At 36.7% G+C, this 22827-nt stretch overlaps 1 protein-coding gene across 2 annotated transcripts; it reads right to left on the bottom strand.

Moving 5' to 3' along the window:
* Position 1: 1 nt before the first annotated feature.
* hpcal1 (hippocalcin-like 1) lies at positions 2 to 21774 on the bottom strand. 2 transcript variants are annotated; one of them, XM_028439436.1, is made up of 4 exons: positions 21511 to 21774; positions 9767 to 10231; positions 2061 to 2166; positions 2 to 457 (listed from the first exon to the last, which is right to left on the bottom strand). In XM_028439436.1, exons 2-4 carry the CDS (start codon positions 10142 to 10144, stop codon positions 360 to 362), a joined length of 582 nt encoding a protein of 193 aa, XP_028295237.1. In that variant the 5' UTR covers positions 10145 to 10231; positions 21511 to 21774; the 3' UTR covers positions 2 to 359. The 2 variants fall into 2 exon arrangements, with proteins under 2 accessions (XP_028295237.1, XP_028295236.1); XM_028439435.1 differs by having other exon boundaries at positions 4 to 457; positions 21507 to 21774.
* Positions 21775 to 22827: the final 1053 nt, after the last annotated feature.

Raw genomic sequence — 22827 nt, 5'->3', positions numbered from 1 at the left:
TTATCCACAAACATCACGATATCACGTATCATCAGAAGCATGCAATACCAGCTAGAGCTTTAATTCAAACAGTATGCATTGAATGAAATGATACTTCTTTAATTAGTTTCCTTGTTGTGTAACATAGTCATAATACTTATCAGCGTATACTCCAGTCAATATAAATACATATGGCACTTTAACGTAAAGAAAATGGGGGTAAAAACGGCTTCTTAAAGCATTAGAAACAAAAAAAGCTCAACTGAAAAGCACTTGATAGTCCGCACAGGAGCCAAAAAGATGCTGTAAACATTCAGACATGGAGTGAAACGTCAGAGGAGGAATGATAACAGCGTGGATGGATGTTAATGATTCCGTCCTCAGAACTGACGGGCGTTTCCTTGATCCGACTGCAGCAGTCTGACGATGGACGGGTCGCTCTTTGCACCTTTGATGAACTCCTCCAATGACAACCGACCTGCAGAGTAAAGAGCAAAGCAAACATGTCAGACAGCTGCTGTCAACACCACGTGTGATTTAAAAAAAACAAAAGAAAGCTGCACACAATGTTCCTGGAGACAGAAAATCACCATCGTTCCTGCTAAACAGAATGAAGCACAAACACATCAACCAATCAGCAGGTGTCAGAATATTCAGCTGTAATTGAACGAATGGGATGAGTTTAATGCAGAGTGTCACATGCTGTTCCCAGAGGCAGCGGTGGCAAAAGTACTAGTCGTCAGTACTCATGTAAAAGTATTGAAATTGCTCTTGTAAGCCCCATAAGTATTATCTGGGGACTCCATGTAATAAATAAATGACCCCCCAACATGTGCTTTTTATGTGGCACATTCGCACGGGATAACCGAAGCCTGAGATTTGGCTGAAATTTATGGACATATGCCGTATATGTTGTCAACTTGCGTAACATTTGCGCACATTGTTTTCAACATTGCTCCTCTGCCTCTGTTCCCATAGCGTGTTTTTATGTGTTTGCGCATGCACAGTCAGTTCCCCAAGATGCAAACCATTTACGTAAAAAGGCAGCTCTCTACGCTGAGCTACCAGACCTTTAGCAAAGGTAAGGTCAGAACATTGTTCGTATTTTCTACACTGAAAGGAAGGATTGGCTTTGTGGATGCTCCTCACTGAGGCTGTTCCGAGTTGTTGTTGTCATTTTCTCCGTGTTTCTGTGTTTCCAACACAAACAACGGATGCGCTGCCGTGTCATGAGATATATCTTGTTGGAAGAGTATGGAGGCTATATTGAATAATTGTTTGTTTTTTTATGGTGTTTTTGCGATCTTGATTTTGTTAGATGGATAAATGCTTGTTCATGTGGATGTTGTTGGGGTTTTTTCTTTCTTATTATGAATTTTAGATTTTGATTAGCGCATTGAGGTTGCTTTGTTGTAAATTGCACTAAACAAATAAAGTTGAATTGAACTGAATTAACACTTGCCAGCAGAGACATATGAAATTGTCATTGGTGTCGACATTGGTGTTCTCGATTTGCAACGCCCTGCCTACCCAACCCTAGTGCTCACGGCATGTCACTGGTGTGAATGACTAATGGTTTCTGTGAAGCGCTTTGAGTCTCCTTGACAAAAGCACTATATAAATCCAATCATTATTATATTATAAAAGTCTCTGGTTTAGTGAGTCGTCATCCTTCCTGTTGTTTATAAATTTAATTCTTCCTCCATATTTCTACTGAACTTTTTGACTTCTTGATGCTCTTCAAAGTTTTGTGTTGCGTAGTGTGTGTGTGTGTGTGTGTGTGTGTGAGGAGGAGGAATTATTACATCTGATCTCAATGTCTCTTTCTTTCCTATTACGCCTCATCATTTCCAACTAATATCTACAACCATTAGCTTGGTTCTTCACACTGGGACTAAGTGACAAATGAATCTTCCTTCATTCACTCATATTGTGACTTCAGTTTTCCGAAGGTGAACAAACTCATTAAAAATCTACAATAAATCATCGTCACGAAACCAAATGAGGTTTCATGAAGGCGTCACGAGTCCGTTCTCTAATCACAGCGACCGTAGATGGTGACACACACATTGCAGACTCACCGTCATTGTCGATGTCCATTTGTCTGAAGATCTTGTCTGTCCTTTTTTCTGGTGTCGACTCGTCCTCGGGCATCTTCATCACTGATGACACCATCTTGTAAATGGCCTGTAGCAGAGCAGGGGATAATGAGGGCTGTGATGTGCACGTTTATTTGGAGGAGAATCATGTATTTATTACACTAAACTGCTAAAGCTATTTTCCACATACAGTAAATCCCATCCTAACGTACTATACACTCAATGAGTCTACTGTATACTATTAGTATGATGAGGGTTGGGGTAAATTACATTTTTCAGTTACAAATCCATTAGGATTACAGTGACCAGAATTTTTTCCCTAACTTTTTTATCCCCAGATAGTAAATTACATTCTCAATTACTAAATTTCAATTACAATGAATCACAATTGCTGAGCTTGAAATTAATAACCTAATAAAAGGTAACCTTCTTCTTGTGTTAGCCTTGCAAGGCTAATGCTAATGTCAGGCTAATACTGGGTTAAAGCTAATGTTAGGTGAATGCTAATGCTAGGTTGTTGTTATTGCTCAGCTAATGCTAGGTTAATGCTATTTCTAGGCTAACGATAATGCTAGGTTAAAGCTAATACTAGTACGGCCAATAATAATGCTAGACTAATGCTAATGCTAGGTTAACGCTATTGTTATGATAATGTTAATGACAATGCTAGGTTAATGCTATTGCTAGGCTAATGCTAGATAATGCTAATGCTAGCTAATGCCAATGATAAGCTAATGCAGTGTGACGCGGGCCAGCATCCGCATCGTCACTTCAAATGCAAATGCAGGAGTAGGGGGTACATGACTTCAAGTTAATTGTCTGAAGGGGTACGGGACAGTGAAAAGTTTGCTAATGTATAGTATAGTATAGTATAGTATAGTATAGTATAGTATAGTATAGTATAGTATAGTATAGTATAGTATAGTATGGTATAGTATGGGGTATAGTATAGTATAGTAGTAGTTGGCTTTTGTCTTGCAGGTCCGTGGGATCCTCAGTGTGGAGTTACAGAGACTCAGCGGCTCTGTCTCCACCCTTTTCTCTGCACACACCCAACACAGCATAACGTGGATGGCTGTTCATCATAGGAATGGGATCCACACAAGGTTCCTGCTGCTTAACAGAAGGTTTTCCTTGCCGCCATGATGAATTCATGTTGGGTGTGGGATACATATGTATGTGTATATACGTATATATGCATATGTGTGTATCCATAAAATGAAGAGTCCGTCCTTAAGACTGCTCTACTGTAAAGTGCCTTGAGATACCATTGGTTATGATTTGGCGCTATACAAATAAAGATTGATTGATTGATTGATAGTATAGTATAGTATAGTATAGTATAGTATAGTATAGTATAGTATAGTGTAGTGTAGCGTAGTATAGTATAGTATAGAGTGTAGTATAGAGTGTAGTGTAGCGTAGTATAGTATAGTATAGTATAGTATAGTATAGTATAGTATAGTATAGTAGAGTGTAGTATAGTAGAGTGTAGTGTAGTGTAGTGTAGTATAGTATGGGGTATAGTATAGTATAGTATAGTGTAGTGTAGTGTAGTATAGTATAGTGTGTAGTATAGAGTGTAGTATAGAGTGTAGTATAGTATAGTATAGTAGAGTGTAGTGTAGTGTAGTGTAGCGTAGTATAGTATAGTGTGTAGTATAGAGTATAGTATAGTATAGTATAGTATAGTATAGTATAGTATAGTATAGTATAGTAGAGTGTAGTATAGTAGAGTGTAGTGTAGTATAGTATGGGGTATAGTATAGTATAGTATACTGTAGTGTAGTGTAGCGTAGTATAGTATAGTGTGTAGTATAGAGTATAGTATAGTATAGTATAGTATAGTATAGTATAGTATAGTATAGTATAGTATAGTATAGTATAGTAGAGTGTAGTGTAGTGTAGTATAGTATGGGGTATAGTATAGTATAGTGTAGTGTAGTGTAGTGTAGTGTAGTGTAGTGTAGTGTAGTGTAGTGTAGTATAGTATAGTATAGTATAGTATAGTATAGTATAGTATAGTATAGTATAGTATAGTATAGTATAGTGTAGTGTAGTGTAGTGTAGTGTAGTGTAGTGTAGCGTAGCGTAGCGTAGCGTAGCGTAGCGTAGCGTAGCGGAGTATAGTATAGTATAGTATAGTATAGTATAGTATAGTATAGTATAGTATAGTATAGTATAGTATAGTATAGTATAGTATAGTACAGTACAGCATAGCATAGCATAGCATAGCATAGCATAGTGGAGTATAGTGGAGTATAGTATAGTATACATCCGGGTATTTCTCGCGTACTCAATCTTTCCATACTATATAATGTGAACACACTACATACTCATTTTGATGTCAGACTTAGTATGAGTAGTAGGTTAGTATGTGATTTCCAACACAGGCAGAGTCAGATGTTGTGTCTCCTCATTCACCTGTGTGCACATATTATTACATTTCAAATGTGAATTTCAGAAACAGTACACAGGCTCGTCCTTAATTCACATTTCTTTTCTTTTTTTTTTTGTTTTTGCTTTGTAAACATGAACTTTGCACAGGTGAGGTTGGCAGTGACACTCGTCCTTGGACTTGTTTGCTCACTTTCTAGCGACCTTTGACCATTGAGAACATGTAGGTTTGAACACACAGCTGTGCTCTGGTAATTGGTTTGATGTTCCATGTCTGAGGTCTTTGTTTGCTTTTTCTCTTTTTCCAATTTGCCACTGCAATCGTGACTCATCATGCGTTGGGCTGATGTTTTTGATGTGCCACCTGAGGTTTGCGATGCTTTCAGGTTTATGAGTCCTTCACTCAGTCTGGTGGAGGAGCATATCTGATTGGAGACGGTGCTCGAGTAGAGAGGAGGAGGATAAAAGGCCTGGCACACACACACACACACGGACACTGGTGGGGAGAGATTACACTTGTTCTCTTTTTTACTAATTACCATGGAAGTCATGTTCGTTTGGGATTGGGGACATGAATGTGCTGGAGTTGTGACGTTTTAGTTTGTTTGTCTTTGCTGGGTCATTTAAAGAAAAACACGCACTTTTTTTAAATGCATATAGAAGTATGTGAGTGAATGGGTGTCTGTTACTATGTGATGGTCATGTGACAGACGAGTCTTGTCTAGGGTGTATCCCAACTTACACCCAATGGGAGGTGGGATTGAGTGGATAAAGCTTGGGCTGGTTTTGCTGGTAGCCATGTTTTATTCTTTTTCTTCTGTTTAATGCAGTGGTTCCTGACCTTTTTCTTGTTGCGACCCCCTTTTTATTATCACACATTTCTGGGTGATCCCAGAGACTTTCTTTCTCTGAAATTCGTTTTTTGATCATGTTTGTTATAGTGTGCCACAAACACAAAGTGACAATATGCACCAGCTCAGATTTTTTCATACTGCTTTTTATTTGAACTAGATTTATATTTGAGAAAATAAAAGTATAGAATACAGTTAGAGAATGTATGATGTTTTGATTTGAAGATAATAATTATACAGATATATATATATGTAATTATATAATAATGTAAATATATGTATATGTACACATACATACATAATTATTTAAGCCCTTTTAGCTTTCTGCCCCTACCTGCACTATATATATGTATATATGTATATATACACAAAAACGAATGTGTGTATATATATATTGTATATATTAAATTGCACAATACTGTTTTTTTAATTTTTTATTTTTAAATACTATTGTTCTTTTACTCTTTATTTTGTGATGTACATGTTCATGCACATAATGATTAATAAAAATCCTTGAATTATGTATTGTTTTTTAACTATGCAAAATAATAATAATAATAATAATAATTAAAAAAAAAAAACACACATTTAATACATACATTAAAAAAAATCCTATAAATATAAACATTTAATTTTGATCAGTATTTTTTTAAATTTTATTATTACTAGACATTTGGGGTCACGACCCAAAGGTTGAAAAACCGCATTTTAATGTTGTGACCTTATAGTTCAGTTTAGGTTAGGACACGGAGTCTCATGTCCTTCAATCTGTTTTAACTTTTTATTTGATTCTTTCAACAATACTTTGAAAATATATTTAGTTTGGCCTTAATTTTAATGCAGTTCCTGCAGGTACGATAAATTGTTAGGGTGGGGTGAAAAATATCGCATTTTTTGATGTGTGACGGCAATATTAAAAGTTAATATTCCTCCCAAGAATTTTTTCTTTTTTTTGTATTTTATCAGTTTAACCATGTCAGCATAATATCATCATAGGTTAACCCTACATATATTGTAGTGTAAATAAATGTCTGACTTGGGTGTGCTTTTTTCTTCTATTACTCATATTGTTTCTAAAAGTGTATGATTCAATTTTGGTTTTTGCATATACAAAATACGGAACTAAAAAATTACAATAATCGCTGTTATCGAATCGACATATTTGTAGAATCGTAGTATTTTGCGAATCGGTACCCAAGTATTGCGCTAAATATGAATCAGGACAATAGCATATCGTGCCAGCCCTGATAAATTGGTTGAGATGTCTTGTCCAAATTGCATGTTCTCCCTTCTGCTTAAGTGCTATGTGTTAGCGCTGCCATGTCCTGTCCACCTTTTCAAGCCCTAACCTGTCTCATATAATGAGAAAGATAAACACTATGGCTGCTTTAAAAGATGAATGAAGGGCTTACTGGAGGACTCTGACGTGCTCTCTGCCATGTAAGCTTGATGTATTGATAACCTAATGTCCTGTTGTTCCCTATTTTCCTCAGCTGCACATAAAAACGTCTTTCTTTCTAAGCCGTACCCTTTCACAGTGAATGACGGTCCTGGTCCGAATCAGCTGAGGTGTTTTTTCAAAGCAGCACAATTATTGACGCTGAATGGTGGTCCTTTTTTCTTGCATTCTTTTCTATCCACAGCAGACTAGCTAGTATTGACACAGCTCTGCAGGCAGCGCAGCGATAAGGAACAGAGAAAGGGCAGTCAGCATCCATGATGAGAGGTGAAAATGTCAAAACAACAGTGACCTGTGCACGAGGGCAAACATAAAAACAACCACTGTTTTTAAAGACGGACTACGACAGGGTTGACCACTGCATAACGGTAAATCGGCTGCGGGATCTGGTGGGAATGTCAGGTCCTGTACTAGAGTATGGTTTACCTCATACCTGACAGGTAGGAGCGTCAGTATGTCAGTCAATCACATCATGTCGAGGTGAGCTGAACTATCCTGGGGCGTTCCGCAGGGCTCAGTCCTAGGGCCACTTTTGTTTCTATTGTACCATCTCCCTCTTGGACAGATAAATCAGAGGTTCAGTGATGTGTTTTATCACCTGTTCACAGATGACATGCAACTGTACTGCTTGTTTAAAACCTCCTAAGTCCACAAACTTCCCTCTTCAATGGACTGCCTGTCCCATGTAAAGCAGTGGCTGAGACACTCATTGTCGCCCCTGACTGTGTCATCCCTGGTATTAAGCAACACCTGGGAGACCTGAGCGTGTCAGTCAAAACCAATTTGCGAAACCTCAAGAGTTTTCTTTGATGGCGACATGTCTCTAGTGCAGCATTCGAGACAGTAATTAAACAACTGTTTCTTTCAACTGCGTAATGTCGCCAAGCTGAGACAGAAGGTCTCACAAAAACAGCTGGAGAATATTATTCATGCTTTTGTGTCATTGCGGTTGGGCTATTGTAACAACCTGTTCACCTTCCTAAATAAGAAGAAGCTGACCTGTCTACACAGTACTGTATGTTCAAAACTCTGCAGCTCCAAAAGGAGAGACCATGTTACTCCTGTTCTGACGTCTCTCCATTGGCTCCCTGTTGCCTTTACAGTGAACTTTAACTTTCAGGGCGCTTCATGGACGGGCCCCAGATTATATCAGCGATCTGATCCGGCCCTACACTTCAGCTCGGAGTCTGAAACTTGCTAATGGTTCCTCGAACCTGTCACAAAACTCGAGGAGACGGGTCTTTTAAACCCGTTGCGCCCCGTCTCTGGAATTAACTTCCTCTGTCCTTGCGCTCCATTGACTCTGTGTAGACTTTTAAAAAGCAGCTAAAGACTTCCTTTTTTAAACAGGCTTTCCAGAGCCAATAGAGCTGCTTTGATGATTGTGTTTTTTATCGTTTTAAATTTCAGTGTTTTCACTGTAAAACACTTACTAAAGGATTCATTCTGCCTGCAAAAATAGAGGAAGTATAAAGCTGCATGATTTGTTTGGTCATTTAAGTATATACCACAATTTTATCACCACTTTTCATATCAGCCGATATTGGCTTTAAAATTCAGTATCAGACTTAAGCCTTTCCTCGATCAACCCATAGACATCATGTACGTAGATTTACCATTTCCAAACGGGTTGATTTTTAACCCTCGTATAATTAGTTTTTGATCACGTTTGTTATACTGTGTTACAAATATAGAGTAGTGACAAGATGCGCCAGGTCAGATATTTTAATACTGCATTTGATTTTAACTAGGTCAACGTATAGAATACAATTGTTTGAGATAGTAGTAAATTATAATAAATACTACAATAATACTTATAATAATGACTTAAAAAATTAAATTGTGTTTTAATTTGCATTTTTCTTTATCAATTACTCGACATTTTAGCCAATCCCATTTTATTTTCAGCGACCCCACATGGGGTCATGACCTCAAGGTTTAAAAACACTGATTGACGTAGGGAAGGAGGTAGTAGCTGTTTTAAGTAGGAGGGTCTGCAAGTATCTGAAATGTTTTGATGAAAAACAATTGTCATGAATAAATTTGACATGTTTTACATAATGTAAGCTGAAGTGTTTTTCTTATTTTGCACGAGGAATGATTACTTACATAATTTTTGTCTTTGTCTTATGTCTGCGTTTGCCAGCGGGCCAACTTGATGAAGACTGTGGAGTAATTATTTATGTTAATTCCACTACAGAAACTAGATGAACTCTGTAAATAAAGGGGGGGTTATTGGCCACATTGGAGAAAAGTTGTAAAAAAATATAATATTGTGCATCCCTACTTATGCTTACAACAGGACACTAAAATGTATAATTAATTGGCTATTACAATAGTATCCAAACAACAAAATGTATAATTGACCTCCTGCTGTTTCTGCTATAGCACCGTTTAATAAAATAAACCCCTTATGCAGACACAAGCTGTTTTTTAATAAATTGTCCATTTAGTTTTAACAAGAATACTATTTCCTTAACACAGTAGGTGTAAAAAAAACCCCAGGTACATTTCTGTTTGCTAACAAGGTCTAAAGTGTTTTATTTTGGTGCTTATCGCCATTTTTTTTTTTTTTAACTATCAGTCGGAGTTAGCTTCCGGTTAAATAGTTTATGCAGAGTTGTGCTTTTGTTTGGGTTTTATTGACATTTGTCCAAACTGGTACACATGTTTAAGATTGTATACAGCGATGTAAGAGCTTGACATTTAGCTTATGCTCTGTTTTTGCATATTTCAGCTCATAGTTTAGTGTATTTGAGCAATTTACATTCATCATTTTTACAAAAGATACATCATTACACAGTGAATGAAAGGTTTACTGCTTTCAAACTTAATATTTCATCAGTAAAGTCTTCATATGGGGAGGTTTGCTACAGTAGGGGTGCCTAGTTTTTTAAGATTGTGCTCTAAAAGATGTAACCTAAAGATGAGCTAATGATGTTATTCTAAATATGAATGTGCAAAGCAATCATTGTTCTCACCTGAACTATTTCCAGCATCTCAGCCCGGCTGATGTAGCCGTTTCCATCCAGGTCGTACATGCTAAACGCCCAGCGCAGCTTCTGCTCCAGGCCACCACGGGACGTCACACTCAGCGCGATGATGAACTCCCTGAAGTCGATGGTGGCGTCACCGTTGGTGTCGAACGTGCGAAAAACGTGCTCAGCGAACTTGGAGGCGTCTCCGTAGGGGAAGAAGTTGGCGTAGATCTTCTTGAACTCCTCCACGGTCAGGTGGCCCGTGGGGCAGTCCTTGAGGAAACCTCGGTACCACTCCTGCAGCTCCTGGTCGGTGAACTCTGTGTTTTCTTTCAGGTCGTTGAGCACCTCTGGCCGCAGCTTGCTGTTTTGTTTCCCCATGACGTGAATGAACTGGGCTTTCCACACGTCTCCCCACTCCCTGTGCTTTAGCTCTGTGCGCTGACGATGGCTCAGCTTCCTCTCCTCCTGCAGGGAACCAACAAACCTCATTAATAACCTCATGTGTATAACATAAAAGATTCATAGCTCCCAGGGAAAACATTTTACCATATATATTAGAGACGCAAAATGCTTTCTTAGGAAGGACAAAAAAGAGGAAATGGATAAATTGAATTATCCATACACAGAAAATATACTAATTTAATTCATTACAAATTCATCTGGATACTATCACAGTGTTTGTGTAGGCTACGTTGATAGTTGGGCCGGTCTCCGTGGATACAGCATTAACGCTTTGGTGTAGTGATAATTTATCGAGCATTCACTGCATGGTGGAGGAACAAGTATCCCGGGGCATTGTAATGCTCAATAAACCCACTTTGTAAAAGGTCAGCCCGATAGTGACTGTTGTCAATGAGAAGGACCGGATGGAAAAGACTCCAACGCCAACAATATTCCCCTCCATCAGAGGAGAAATTCAATTTTTATGCACGGTGCGTGGTTAAATGAATTCTTCTTTTAGTACAATCACACTCAGTCATCTCCAAACACATCATTACTTCCATAAGGGGAAAAAAAACAACAACAAATGAGAAGGAAATATCTTTTTCAAAACAAAAGCCTCTATCAGCCTTGATTGATAGAAGAGTAGGATGAGAATAGCACATAATAGAGAACAGGTACATGACAAACTAAGCAGAAAGGCAGCAGAATGTATGTACTAAGGGTGTAAGAAAACAATTATTTCAACAATATATCATGATATTTTCCTGCGCGATTATCGTATCGATCCAAAAAATGTCCAAATCAATTTTTCATCATGTTTTTTTTTAACAAAAAATACATAAAATTTAATTGCACTAATGTATGCATAGCATGTAAACGCCTGGTCACTTGGTGTCAGCGAACCACATCAGACCTTGTTAAACTACCTCACTCCTCATTGCATTTTAGCTTAAACATTGATTTTATTTTGTAAAACATACTGGGCACTTTTATAAATGTATGTGGTTACTTTAAAAATAAATAAATTATTTAAGTACTTAACAGAATCAGAAACTGTTGTAGAAGCAAAAGTTAAACTTTTTACAAAAATGTGAATTTGACAGTTTAATAAACATACCACTTGTTTTTGACATTACTTGAATTACAGCTAGTTACCATTTACTAGTTTAAAACAATGAAATAAATTATATTTCATACCATGTTGTAGATATATCGTGACGTAGATCGTATTGTTTAGTATCGAGATATATCAGGATATATTGTATCGTGATATGCAAATTGTGAATCGTATATCGTATCGTCAGACTCATGGCAACGCGGACGTCTACGGTGTACATAAGAGTACTTGGTGCTTGACGGATTTTATTTTCATTTATGAAAAATATCTTTAGAAATCCCACAGGAACCCAGTGAATAGAGGAACATGATGATCAATCACCTTGTACCAGCCGCTACTCACGACAGACAACAGAAATTTTAGCTAAGTTATTAGGCTATAGCTAAATGTTTAGTCTAATTTTAGCTTTAGAATAAAACCTTTAAAACATGGCTTTAAACTCTGTTGAAGAGATGATGGGATAATATATGTTAGAGAGATTGTGATCTCAAAAAAACAAAAAAAAAAAAAAAAAAAAACATCTTGTTTATCATATGCATAAATATTTAGCCACAGCCTGTTGTGCCAGCTTTTATTGTGGAGGTATTGGTGTAAGTCCTGAAACACAGCCCTGTGAAACGTATTAAGCAGTAAGAAGCCTTTATTTAGTGTTCATAAGCATGTTTTATAACAACTTTAATGTTGTTCAATGTTCCAGAAAAATGAGCACTTAAGACTAAAAGGATGGCGAGAGAAACATGTGCTTAAAGGACTGTATATACTGTACTACCTGTCACCAATAACAGTGTATCTCTATGAAGGCATTGATTAAAGTTGGGATAGTGTCCAAAACACAAGCTGAACATCTATTGAAGTAGGGCTGGGCGGTATGACCAAAAATGTATATGATGGTATTTATTTATTTGTTTTTTTCGTGCATAAACAGGTGTTTACAGCATTTTCTACTGGTTGATAGAGGAATTACTGCAGGAGATTGACTTAGGATGGTCTATTTTACTGTCATGATGAGTGAATATTGTAGAATAATTCCACCTTAGTAGTAATACAAGTTTACCACAGCAGCCCAATGGCTCTTTAACGCGCTAGCTTAGCTTTAGCATTAGCTTGATTTTTAGCTTTAAATGCTGCATACTTAGTGGTGTGGTGTTTTCTTACGGTGAATAAGGTAGTGTTTTATTTGCAGATCTACCAGGACTTATTTACGCGTTATAGGAATTACAAATTGCAATCCTTTGCTCTCTTTTTTTGGTGTATTACTGCCGAACTGCCGACACGCTATGCTAACCGTGCCTCCGTGTCCGTGAGTGTTGTTCTCCTGTAGCAGAGGCATGCGCACACAGGCACATGCTCACATGCAGCTTCAGAGCTTTCAGTTGTGTCTTTCTTATCCATTTACACGTACGATTTACACCGCAAAGTGCAACGTTGATAAGGGTCCGGTCTGAAACGCGGCACAGCGTTCCGAAAGTTGTGTAATCAAATACGGCGGTATATTAAAAATTCATATACCCGTATTCTATATGAACCGGCATACCGCCCAGCCCTACGTTGAAGTCACTCAAAATAACCTCTATGTGAAACGCTCCACTAATGATTCGGGCGTTGTAGTAAATCTGAAGCTGTGGTGTTTCCAAATGTATTAATGACAGACACAGAGAGCACAAACCCCATTATGAAACCTTTGAAATGAGTTTTTTAAGTTGTAATTGATGACTCTGCAGAATAGCATCCTTTTAATTTAGGCTGGCAGGATCGCTAACCTCCTGTGATTGAATAACCTCTTTGGAAGTGCAATATTAAAAATGAAATCAGAATAAATGATATATGGGATTTAGAATATGATGGCAATATTAAAGTCCAAGCAGCTGGTCCTCACTGAGGCTGCAGTCAAACACAAACAGCAGGATATTCAGCATCTTTGCGTGTTTGCTCATTGTGATTTTTCAACATGGGGACAAATTTTGCTTTTCCAAACAAGGTAAAAACCGGGTGCACAAGTATTTTTAAATTCTTATTTATCAAGCCATTGACAAGTGATGACGATATTATCTTTAGAGAGCATTTCTTAATGCCATGCTGAGGCTTAAATGGCTCCTTTAGATGTATCTAAAAGGAGTGAGTGGGAGGGACAGAATCTGCAACGAGAGGGGGTAAGAAGAAAGAATGGAAAAACTATGACACATCCAAGAAAGAACTATTTCCAGCAATGCCCTGTGAGCTGTTCAGTTACATAATAATTATTCTGAATAGCACCTACACTCCTCTGCTCTACCTTTGATCAAATCAGGAAAAAGAGAGTGCCACATTATGCCACCATGTTCCCCTTTTCCTTTACACGCTGAGATCCCTCGCCTCGGCCTCGCCGGCAACAGAACCATTTCATCACACAAAGAACAAATGAGTCTCTTTTTTGAACACGGACATCTTTGCTCCGTATAATTTTTTTTTAGATAGGTGTAATTTCCTGCAGCGTCATGAATCAAAGTCAGTCGGCAAGTTTGGAAAAAAAAGAGCCTATGACAAAAGAACTGAACAATAAGAGTGTAGATTAATAGCTGAACATCCATACTGTAAAGACATGAGGTATAGAGCTGAGTGATATATCAAGATTCAAGATATATCAATTTTTCTAATTTGAGGACATAAAAAAATGACAATATTGATACATATATAATTTTTATTGCTTGTTTTGTTTTAAAAAAAACTTGTTTTAGGAGTCGCTGCTTTCATTAATTCTAAGAACAGCACAAAAAGCACAGTTTGATGGATTGCTGAGTGCATCCTACCCCAGACCATCTCCTAAAGAAGCCACACTAAAGAACTCACTCACACGTGCTGTCCCTTACAGGAGAAAAACACTAAAGTGGCACATAGTGTGCAGCTGTTTGTCAGTAAACATGCCTGTGTGGCATTGAGATCATCAAATTTAACCCAGAATTGTCTTTTTGGTCAGACTTCATTTGAAATAAAAATGGCGAGATTTATATAGTATATTGCTTTTTTGAGAAAAAATATTGAGATATGAGTTTTGTTCGATTTCGCCCCCAGCCCTAGCAGGAGGTTTTAGGAGCTGCAATATCGCCTGAATAGTAGATTAAACCTGCTGTAGATGATCATTTATTGCTTAAAAGTTTGTTTTAATCTCTACTGTAAACACTTTATTGACATTGTCGGACAATTTCTCGCAGATGGATGCAAAGAAGTGAGATTTCTCTTGTTTTCCCAAAAATCAAATGCAAAAGTGACTTTCCAGCACGTTTCTGGTGTTTTCACAGACTGAAAGTTGTGGCAAAACAATTGCAGATCAGAATCCGGCTAAGATGGAATGTCATGGGGAATGAGGTGAAATCACTGGGAATACTGGGAGCAAACTAGAACAAATATGGTGTCAAGAGAATCACTGTACTTCTTGTTTGGCAACCAAGAAATCACAGTAAAAATGAAGTAAAAACACCTATATGTATCTATCTACAGGACTTCACATCCCACAATGCAATTTGTGAAGGTTTTTCGAAAATTTCCGTAAACACTGGAGATCCAAACAAACTTTCTTTTTCAAATGATCTTCGATTTATTGATCTATGAGGCCTACACTGTCTGATTAAGAGATAATTATTAAAACAGAGCTTTTTAAAAGAAGGAATAATGTGCTTACGTCTTGCAGACAAAGAGTCACGTGTTTGACCAACGTTTTATAAAATAAGGTAAAGCAGTAATAAACAAAACAACATCCGACCCTGTGTTTTTTTTTATCACTTCATGCAGAGCTCTGACTGGGATACAGCACAGATCACACACATGCCCTTTAGGCTTCAGCATACACTGGTCCTTCCACTCTGACACAAAACAGGATGAGGATGAGGAAGAGGGTCACATGTACTTTTCCAGGACAGCTCAGTGTGCAGGCTGAGCAGGAACAGGCATAAATGGGGGAGTTGCGATTTATTACCACACACACACACACACACAAAGCCACATTAAACCTTGATAGTTTCTGGCTGCTGGAATTAAAAGCACTGCCTGGATGTTTCATTAGAGCTAACAGGCTGAATTAAAAAAGTCAATACTGCTATAAAAGACTTGACATTTGTGGGGAAAGAATCAGTGAGTTCTCTTACTGAGAGGTCATTAGTTTAAAACAACACAAACAAAGTTATGTAAGTCTGTGGGTTGCAAAAGCCTTTAGTGGATTGTGATGAGCGCTTAAATATGCGAAAGGCATCTTTGATTAAAATGTTCTCAGTTTAGTGTGGGGGCTGTTTTTTGTTTTGTTTTTATGTAAGAAAGGTTTGATTTGAAGCTGTATCTAAACTGCTGCTTGTGAATGCTGTTGACTACCAGTACAGGAAGGTTTGCAATAGACAAAATAGGGAAAAGCTTAGCTATGGCTCTGCTCGAAATGTCATACGTATTACTCATGCTAGGGCTGGGCAAAAAAATCAATTTAATTGATTTATCAAATTTGTAGATGAAAACAATTTTTATTTTGCAAATTTGAGTATAAAAATATTTTTTATATATATTGATATATTGATTTTTGTCCCGACCACAGTTTTTTCGGACTTTTTTGCGTTCCGTCCTTGTTTACATGTGTTTATCATTGGCTATATGTGTGCCACAGGCATGTGTAATCGCACTATGCTGAGATGCTGAGGGAAGAGTTTATTATTTTTTTCAATTGTAATGTTACATGTTATAAAATATGTTGTTATCTGATTTCTAAATCAGAATATTTAAGCTACTGTGAAGTTGCGGTTGTGGAATGACAGAGCGTCATTTACTTTTTATTTTGGCATTGTTCTATGTATTTCAACTCTTGAGGACAATCACAGCAATAAAGTTGCACTTTTGACATTATATCTGATGTCTGCAGACATTTTTAAGTGCATAGAAAAAAAAAATTGAAAATCGAATCGAAACTCGAATTTATTTTTTTACTAAGTACTATGCTATACTAAGTCTGACATCAAAATGAGTATGTAGTGCATTCACATTAGACAGTATTAAAAGATTGAGTATGTGAGAAATACCCAGATGTATACTATATGGGAACATTTTTCATACTTAACCACCCCATGGTGCATTGCGAGCAGAACGTAAAATCATGCCAGAACTGACTTCAAGCTAAACGTCAAACATCCCATTTTCAAAATAAAAGTAGAGGTCAACCGATATATCGGTCGGCTGATGTATGAACTTTTTTCAAGATCGGCCATCAGCCAAAAAAAAAAAATAATTTTTTTTTTTTTTTGACCATCACCAGTCCTCCCTAAGGAAGGGCAAGAACACTTTATTATAAGGAGGATATAAAAAGAGAGGGCGGTGTTACACCTAAGTGAGGGGAAGGGAACAGGGAGGAGAGACTCAAGGTAAGAAATGCAAAGGGTGGGGAAGAGTTGATTATTTTAAACTGAGAGTGAGATGTGAAGTTGAAGTTGTGCATATTGTACTTATTGTGTTGTGTAATGAAACCAGTCTGGTGACAAGTGTGAAGCTTAGGTATAATGGTGGTGGCTGTGAACAGAGGGAAGGAGTGAGTGGTTCTACCTCAAACAGGTATTTAGTTTAAACAGACGACTTGCACATTGTATATTGTTGTCGTGCTTTACTGCTACTTACCCGTGATGTACTTTTGTTTTACTTGGTTGTGTACGTGTATATTAAAGTTCAATAAATGTTAACAGTTCTATTGGTTTATTTAACTTAATTTCTAATATATATATATATATATATATATATATATATATATATATATATATATATATATTTTTTTATATCATATGATTGTTTCAATTGTCTTTCATAATTAATGTACTTTAAAGAAAAAAGTATATCGGCCTCAAATATCGGCTTCCAAAATCGGCTTTAGATATTTAGATATCGGCTAATTTTTTTTTTAAATCGGTGTCGGCATCGGCCATTGAAAATCCCAACCTCTAAACAAAAGCATTTTTTCTTGTCTTCCATTAGTTTTTTAATACTTTTGTAAATAGGGCTCTTGTAGTCTCAAGTAGACAGTTTCTAAGCATTGCTTGATCTCTACTACACACAGCGTATAATCAGCATATCTAAACCCATTAACATGTGCATTAAGGCATGTTAGTGGATTACACCCCGCTAAAATAGCAGATTAAGGGATCATTAGCAGATAACAGATGAGGCTAGAATATGCTAACGTTACAGGATAAAGTTAGCAACACACAGCCTTAACCACAAGGTTCAATTTTATTAATGCCATTTCATCCAAAAGAGAAAATACTTTTAAAACGTGATTTATTTTTGCTGTAGTAAATTAAATAAATGAATTAAATGTAATTTTAGGAAATAAAAAGTGCAAATGAAGTGTTTGATTATGATTACCTTACAGGATTTTTTATTGTTATAATAATCCTGATTGTTTTTTAGATTGCTCCTGCTGACTTTGGCTAACCATTTCTTTCTCCTCTCTGGTTCGGATGGGAAGCCATACATTTTCACTCCTTTTTCGGAGCGATTGGAGCATCCCCATGCAGCACAGCAAACCATGGCGGCGACTACATGTAAGGACACCAAGCATGGAAGTTATTCATGTTTCTGACTTTGACAGACATGTATTTAATGAATTCATCTTGGTGCATAAGTGCATCGTAAAAATCTAATGTCTTATTTTTTTATATGTATAAACATAACAAATATGTTTTCAATGGTTTTTTTTTCAGATTCAACTTTTCAGATTTCTGCACACGCAAGTCAAAGATATATTTCTGCCTTTTGCAAAAAAAAAAGTAGACAGTTAAGTTATTCTGAATTTGTAAATAGTATGTATTCATGTATATATAGTGTTATTAAGGGCAGGGTTGCATACAAATTGTAAACAGAAAGATTTAATTCAATGTATTTACAATGTATTTCCTGGACAACACAACAGCATCGTGCGGCTGATGCTAATCCTCCTCTGATCCTCTGATCAGTTGACGATCATTGATAGTCACCTGTCATAGTCCTTTTGTCCTACTCTGTCCCAGAGCTCTTTTAAATAGGGGTGTTAAAAAAAATCGATTCGGCGATATATCGCATTATTATGTTGCGCGATTCTCGGATCGATTCAAAATGCATCCATGTAATTTTTTTTTTTTTTTTTTTTCATTTCTATTTATTTATTTTTTACCTTTATTTAATTAGGAAAGTCTTTTCCACTGTGGAAGACATTGTAACTGCACAAAGAAGTGTGCTGCAACCAGGGCATGTTGGCCAACTTGTGTTTTCAATCAAATCTAAAATGAAAGTACTAACTTTCGGCATTTATTTGTTGTTCTAGGCATATACCTCAGTTAAGTTGCACTAAAGCCATGTTGCACTAATGTCAAAGTTGGATTAAAAGCCACAGGCAGATCGTATGTTATTTTTTTTATTTTAAGTTGTTGGCACATGGCATGTTAAAGCCAATGTTTTGAGTGTAAAATATGCCAATAAAATACATTTCATACATAATGTTCTCATGAAGGTGTACACATTTACAGATTAGTTGTTTCTTAAGTCATATATATTAAAAAAAAAATCGTAATAATCGCCTTATTGTTATACTATAATCAGGATATTCCGTATTGTATCGTGACGTATGTATCGGGATACGAATCGTATCGCCAGATGCCAGGCAATACACACCCCTACTTTCAAGGGTATCTGAAATATATAGATATCTGAAAGTCAAAGATTACATTAAATCATTAAGATTACATACTGTAGGCCCTCAATTACCATAGTATTACTGAAATGGAAGAAAATAAACTATTATGAACTTTTAAACGCCCCCCTTCAAAATAGAAGTTGGTTGTATGCATATTATATGGCTATTAGTATGTCAATAAACACTAGGATGTGATTGCTCTTAATAACATATAAGTTTAAGAACAATAAAGAAAATTCAAAGCAATACATCCTGTATGCAATACATATCAATGCGTTTTTTTTTAACCTAATTATTGTTGACCTTAACTACATCAAAAAAGCAGGTAGGCCGTTTTACACTAATCTTTAAAACAAATTTAGGTTAAGAAAAAAAAAATTGGAACTTTATAAACATATATAGTATATAAACATATATATGATGGTGTACTGTATAAATATTGTAAATCAATGCAGTTATTGATGACAAAGTACAGAAAATCCCAGTTATGTCACTTGGAATTGATGGATTTGAAATGCCCGCCAATAACTTCCGGGAACAAATTGAGTCTTACATGAATCACGTGACGGTCAAGCATTTCAAACTTCCGTTGTCGCTACTCTGTCTCTGAACGGCTCTGGTCCCTCCTACAGGCAAATCCTAAATCTAGTTTCCAAATGCACTGATTTACACCGTAACCATCTCTAACCTTATTCCCAGCCCCCATCACTGTCCCCGTTCTCTGCCCCAAACACCCTCCTCATCTTTCCCCCCCTATTTGACTCTAATTAGGCCGTTTCAAACAAGCCCCACCCCTTCACCACCAATAAATCCTCTCTCAAGGCTACTGCTGGGTTCTTGTTAAACCTCAGACTTGTTTTACTGCTGTTTGCCCACATTTCCTGTGTGAGAATATGTGACAACAATGACAACCATCGTTCTTTATTCCCCCAGCGGGTCTTTCTGATTGGACGTAGTTTGTGCTCTTTCATCTCGGATTGGGTTCATTCATCCATTATCTTCTTCATTAGGCACTGCAAACAAAATCAAGTAGTTCGTGGATCATGTTTGTGTGGAGGATTTTTCCTAATCAAAGGAAATCCATCAAAGCACTTTTCTTGCTTTAAAGATGAAAAAGCCTGGATGAGCCAAGCTGCACTAAATCACTTACGGAAGCTAACCACAATCTCATGAGGTGGGGTGAGGAGTTACCATAGTTAAAGAAAAATGGAAAAAAAAAAAAATGGGGAGGTGGGGGGAAAGAAAAAAGAAGACTAAATTAGTTTATCTTCTCACTTTCAGAGCAAGATTCGTGACAGTTTCTGTGAACTCATGTCAAAGAAAATAACGCAGCGGATCAGGATGAGGTCCCCTGACACACCAGTAGTCAAGGCAACAGGATAGTACGCAGTGCTGAGGCAGAGAAGGAGGCAGTGTAACTATCAATCTGGGGCACAGTCGGGGCAGGAGATATATATATTGAGACTCCAGAGACAGAATAACATATTTCGCTCTGTGGGCACGAACAAACCGGAGAGATGATTTGCAGCTGGTTTGAAATAGTGATTTCCTGCACATTTTCCATCAGTAACAGAGATGCTGAGATCCATTGGAGAATGATCATGCTGCTTTTTGTTTTGTAGTCTGGGCTTGGAAAAAAAAAAAAAAAAAAAAAAAGCCTACTCACCAGATTTTCATTTTAGTTTTGGACGCATGGCACCTCCTCACATGCTGGCATTAGGTGGCTTGTTTTTTAAAAAAAAAAAAAACAAAAAAAAACTGTGAAATGCAATTCAAAGAAAGAGTGGTGGAGTGTGGAGTAGTGTGTTTTTCATAAGTGGGTGGTTAAGATAAATACACTGTAGGTGGCAAGGCAAAGTTAACTTTTGAGGATGACTATTCTCACAGTGCAATGTTAGCTGCAGGTGTGCACACACTGATGAATCATTGTTTAATTCACTTTTACTACAGTGTAATGCAATTGTAAAACCTTTTTTTTTTTTTACACATTTCTTGTGTAAATTGCTTTTTTCTTTGCTTGATTTGAGGATACACCTCCTACTCTAGAAGTTGCCATGCAAATGTATGAAATAAAGATCATTTATTTCATACATTTCTATAAAAAGCCTCTCCATCGCCCACCAGTACTATTATTATTATGATTATTTATTATAATTATAGTGGTGGTCTGATAAATGTTTGCAAATAGGAAGGTTTGATGACGCAGTTCTGTGCATGTGCAGACTTTTACTTTATTGACAGATATAAAATGTATTTTTATTTATTTTATTTCAGTTTTTAAAAAAAAATAATAATAATGCATTTGTGTTTGTAGTACTGTAATGTATTTTAGCTGGCTGGAAAAAATTAAGTAGAACAGCTGTAAAGCACATGGATGTGTAGTTAAGTTTTGTATGGGTGTTGCCCCCTTTTTTTTATTACAGCCCTCTGAGAGGAATAATAACACACAGCAGACAATGAACTATAAAAGGAATATAAAACAAATCCATCATAATGAACTTGAGCAAACTTACCTGCCTCTTTGTGGCTGTTGGTTTAAAAAACACAACACGTGAAGTCCACTTTCTTTTCTAAACAAACTACGTCGTTAGACTAACACGGGTTTTTTTTGTTTTTTTCCTTGAAAGTAAACTCTAATTAGGTAATTTTCAGCAGAATAAAACGTGAAACAAGAAAAGTAAAAGTATAATCTTCACTATAGTGAGTTATTTATCCGTTTCTGTCCGCAGCTCCCAGTGTAGCGGCTTTATCTTCCAGTGGAAGATGTGGCACACAGCTCGGTTTCCATCCGGCTTAACCAAATCTCTGAAAAGAGGGTTTTTATTCTCCCATTAAGTGGATTAAACCAACCTTATGTGGCGATACAGAATCACTGAGCACTCTTTGAGGCACACGATAGCAAAAACATACATTTATTTAACTGAATATGATCACAAAAGATGTATTTTTTTCTTCTTTGTAAGAGCAAGCCTTGAATAACCCCCCGCACTATGAATGGTTCCGTCCACACTCGCTTTCTTCCAGCGTAGAGGCAACAGCAGCAACGTCCTGTGGAAAATGATCACCGGATACTTTTAGAAGCAAAACCTCCGAAACAAACGGGTTCCTTTTTTTTTTTTTTTTTTTTTTTTTTTTTGAGAGGAAACCAAATAATAGGAAAATAAAAATAAAATTTAAATTAATTAACTACCATGCATTTCAAAATAAATGGCAGGCAAATGGTTTTTCTTCTTCATTTATTTAAAAACAATGAATTGAAAAATAACACGTGCTAGTGTCTTTGTAAGGCATTCATTATTTAAATCACAGGAATGTATGTCATCTCCTCCTTTAGCAGCAGTCATATGGTAGTTACTACTGGTCTGTGTGGGGATATAATGTGTCACTGGAAGGAAGGTAGGTGTCAGCAATACAGCAAGTAGTTAAATATTTAACCACGTGTGTGTGTGTGTGTGTGTGTGTGTGTGTGTGTGTGTGTGTGTGTGTGTGTGTGTGTGTGTGTGTGTGTGTGTGTGTGTGTGTGTGTGTGTGCGCGTGTGTGTGTGTGTGTGTCCTGTGTCTATAAGCATCATATATTATTTATCTCAGGCTTACACTAAGTACAATATATATATATATATATATATATATATATATATATATATATATATATATATAATTATAATTATTGTTATTATACATTTGTTTTCTTTATTATATATTTTTTGTCTTTATTTCCAATTAGTTTTATTTTTCTTTGTGGCATCCAGTGTGGACAGCAAAGTATGAATTTCATTGTACAGGGAAACATTGTTTACTTACCGTGCACATGACAATGAACAATTGGAATCTTCT

Source organism: Gouania willdenowi, chromosome 24, assembly GCF_900634775.1.
Source record: "Gouania willdenowi chromosome 24, fGouWil2.1, whole genome shotgun sequence".
In the NCBI taxonomy this organism is placed as follows: domain Eukaryota; kingdom Metazoa; phylum Chordata; class Actinopteri; order Blenniiformes; family Gobiesocidae; genus Gouania; species Gouania willdenowi.
This window is presented reverse-complemented; position numbering and strand designations above follow the sequence as displayed.

Excerpts from the sequence above, each read along its gene's own strand:
- hpcal1 (XM_028439436.1), bottom strand. The coding sequence starts at position 10,144 with ATGGGGAAACAAAACAGCAAGCTGCGGCCAGAGGTGCTCAACGACCTG. Across the intron at positions 2,167-9,766 it reads AGATGCTGGAAATAGTTCAG|GCCATTTACAAGATGGTGTC; the intron begins GTGAGAACAATG and ends GCTCTGCTACAG. Across the intron at positions 458-2,060 it reads AATGGACATCGACAATGACG|GTCGGTTGTCATTGGAGGAG; the intron begins GTGAGTCTGCAA and ends TTTACTCTGCAG.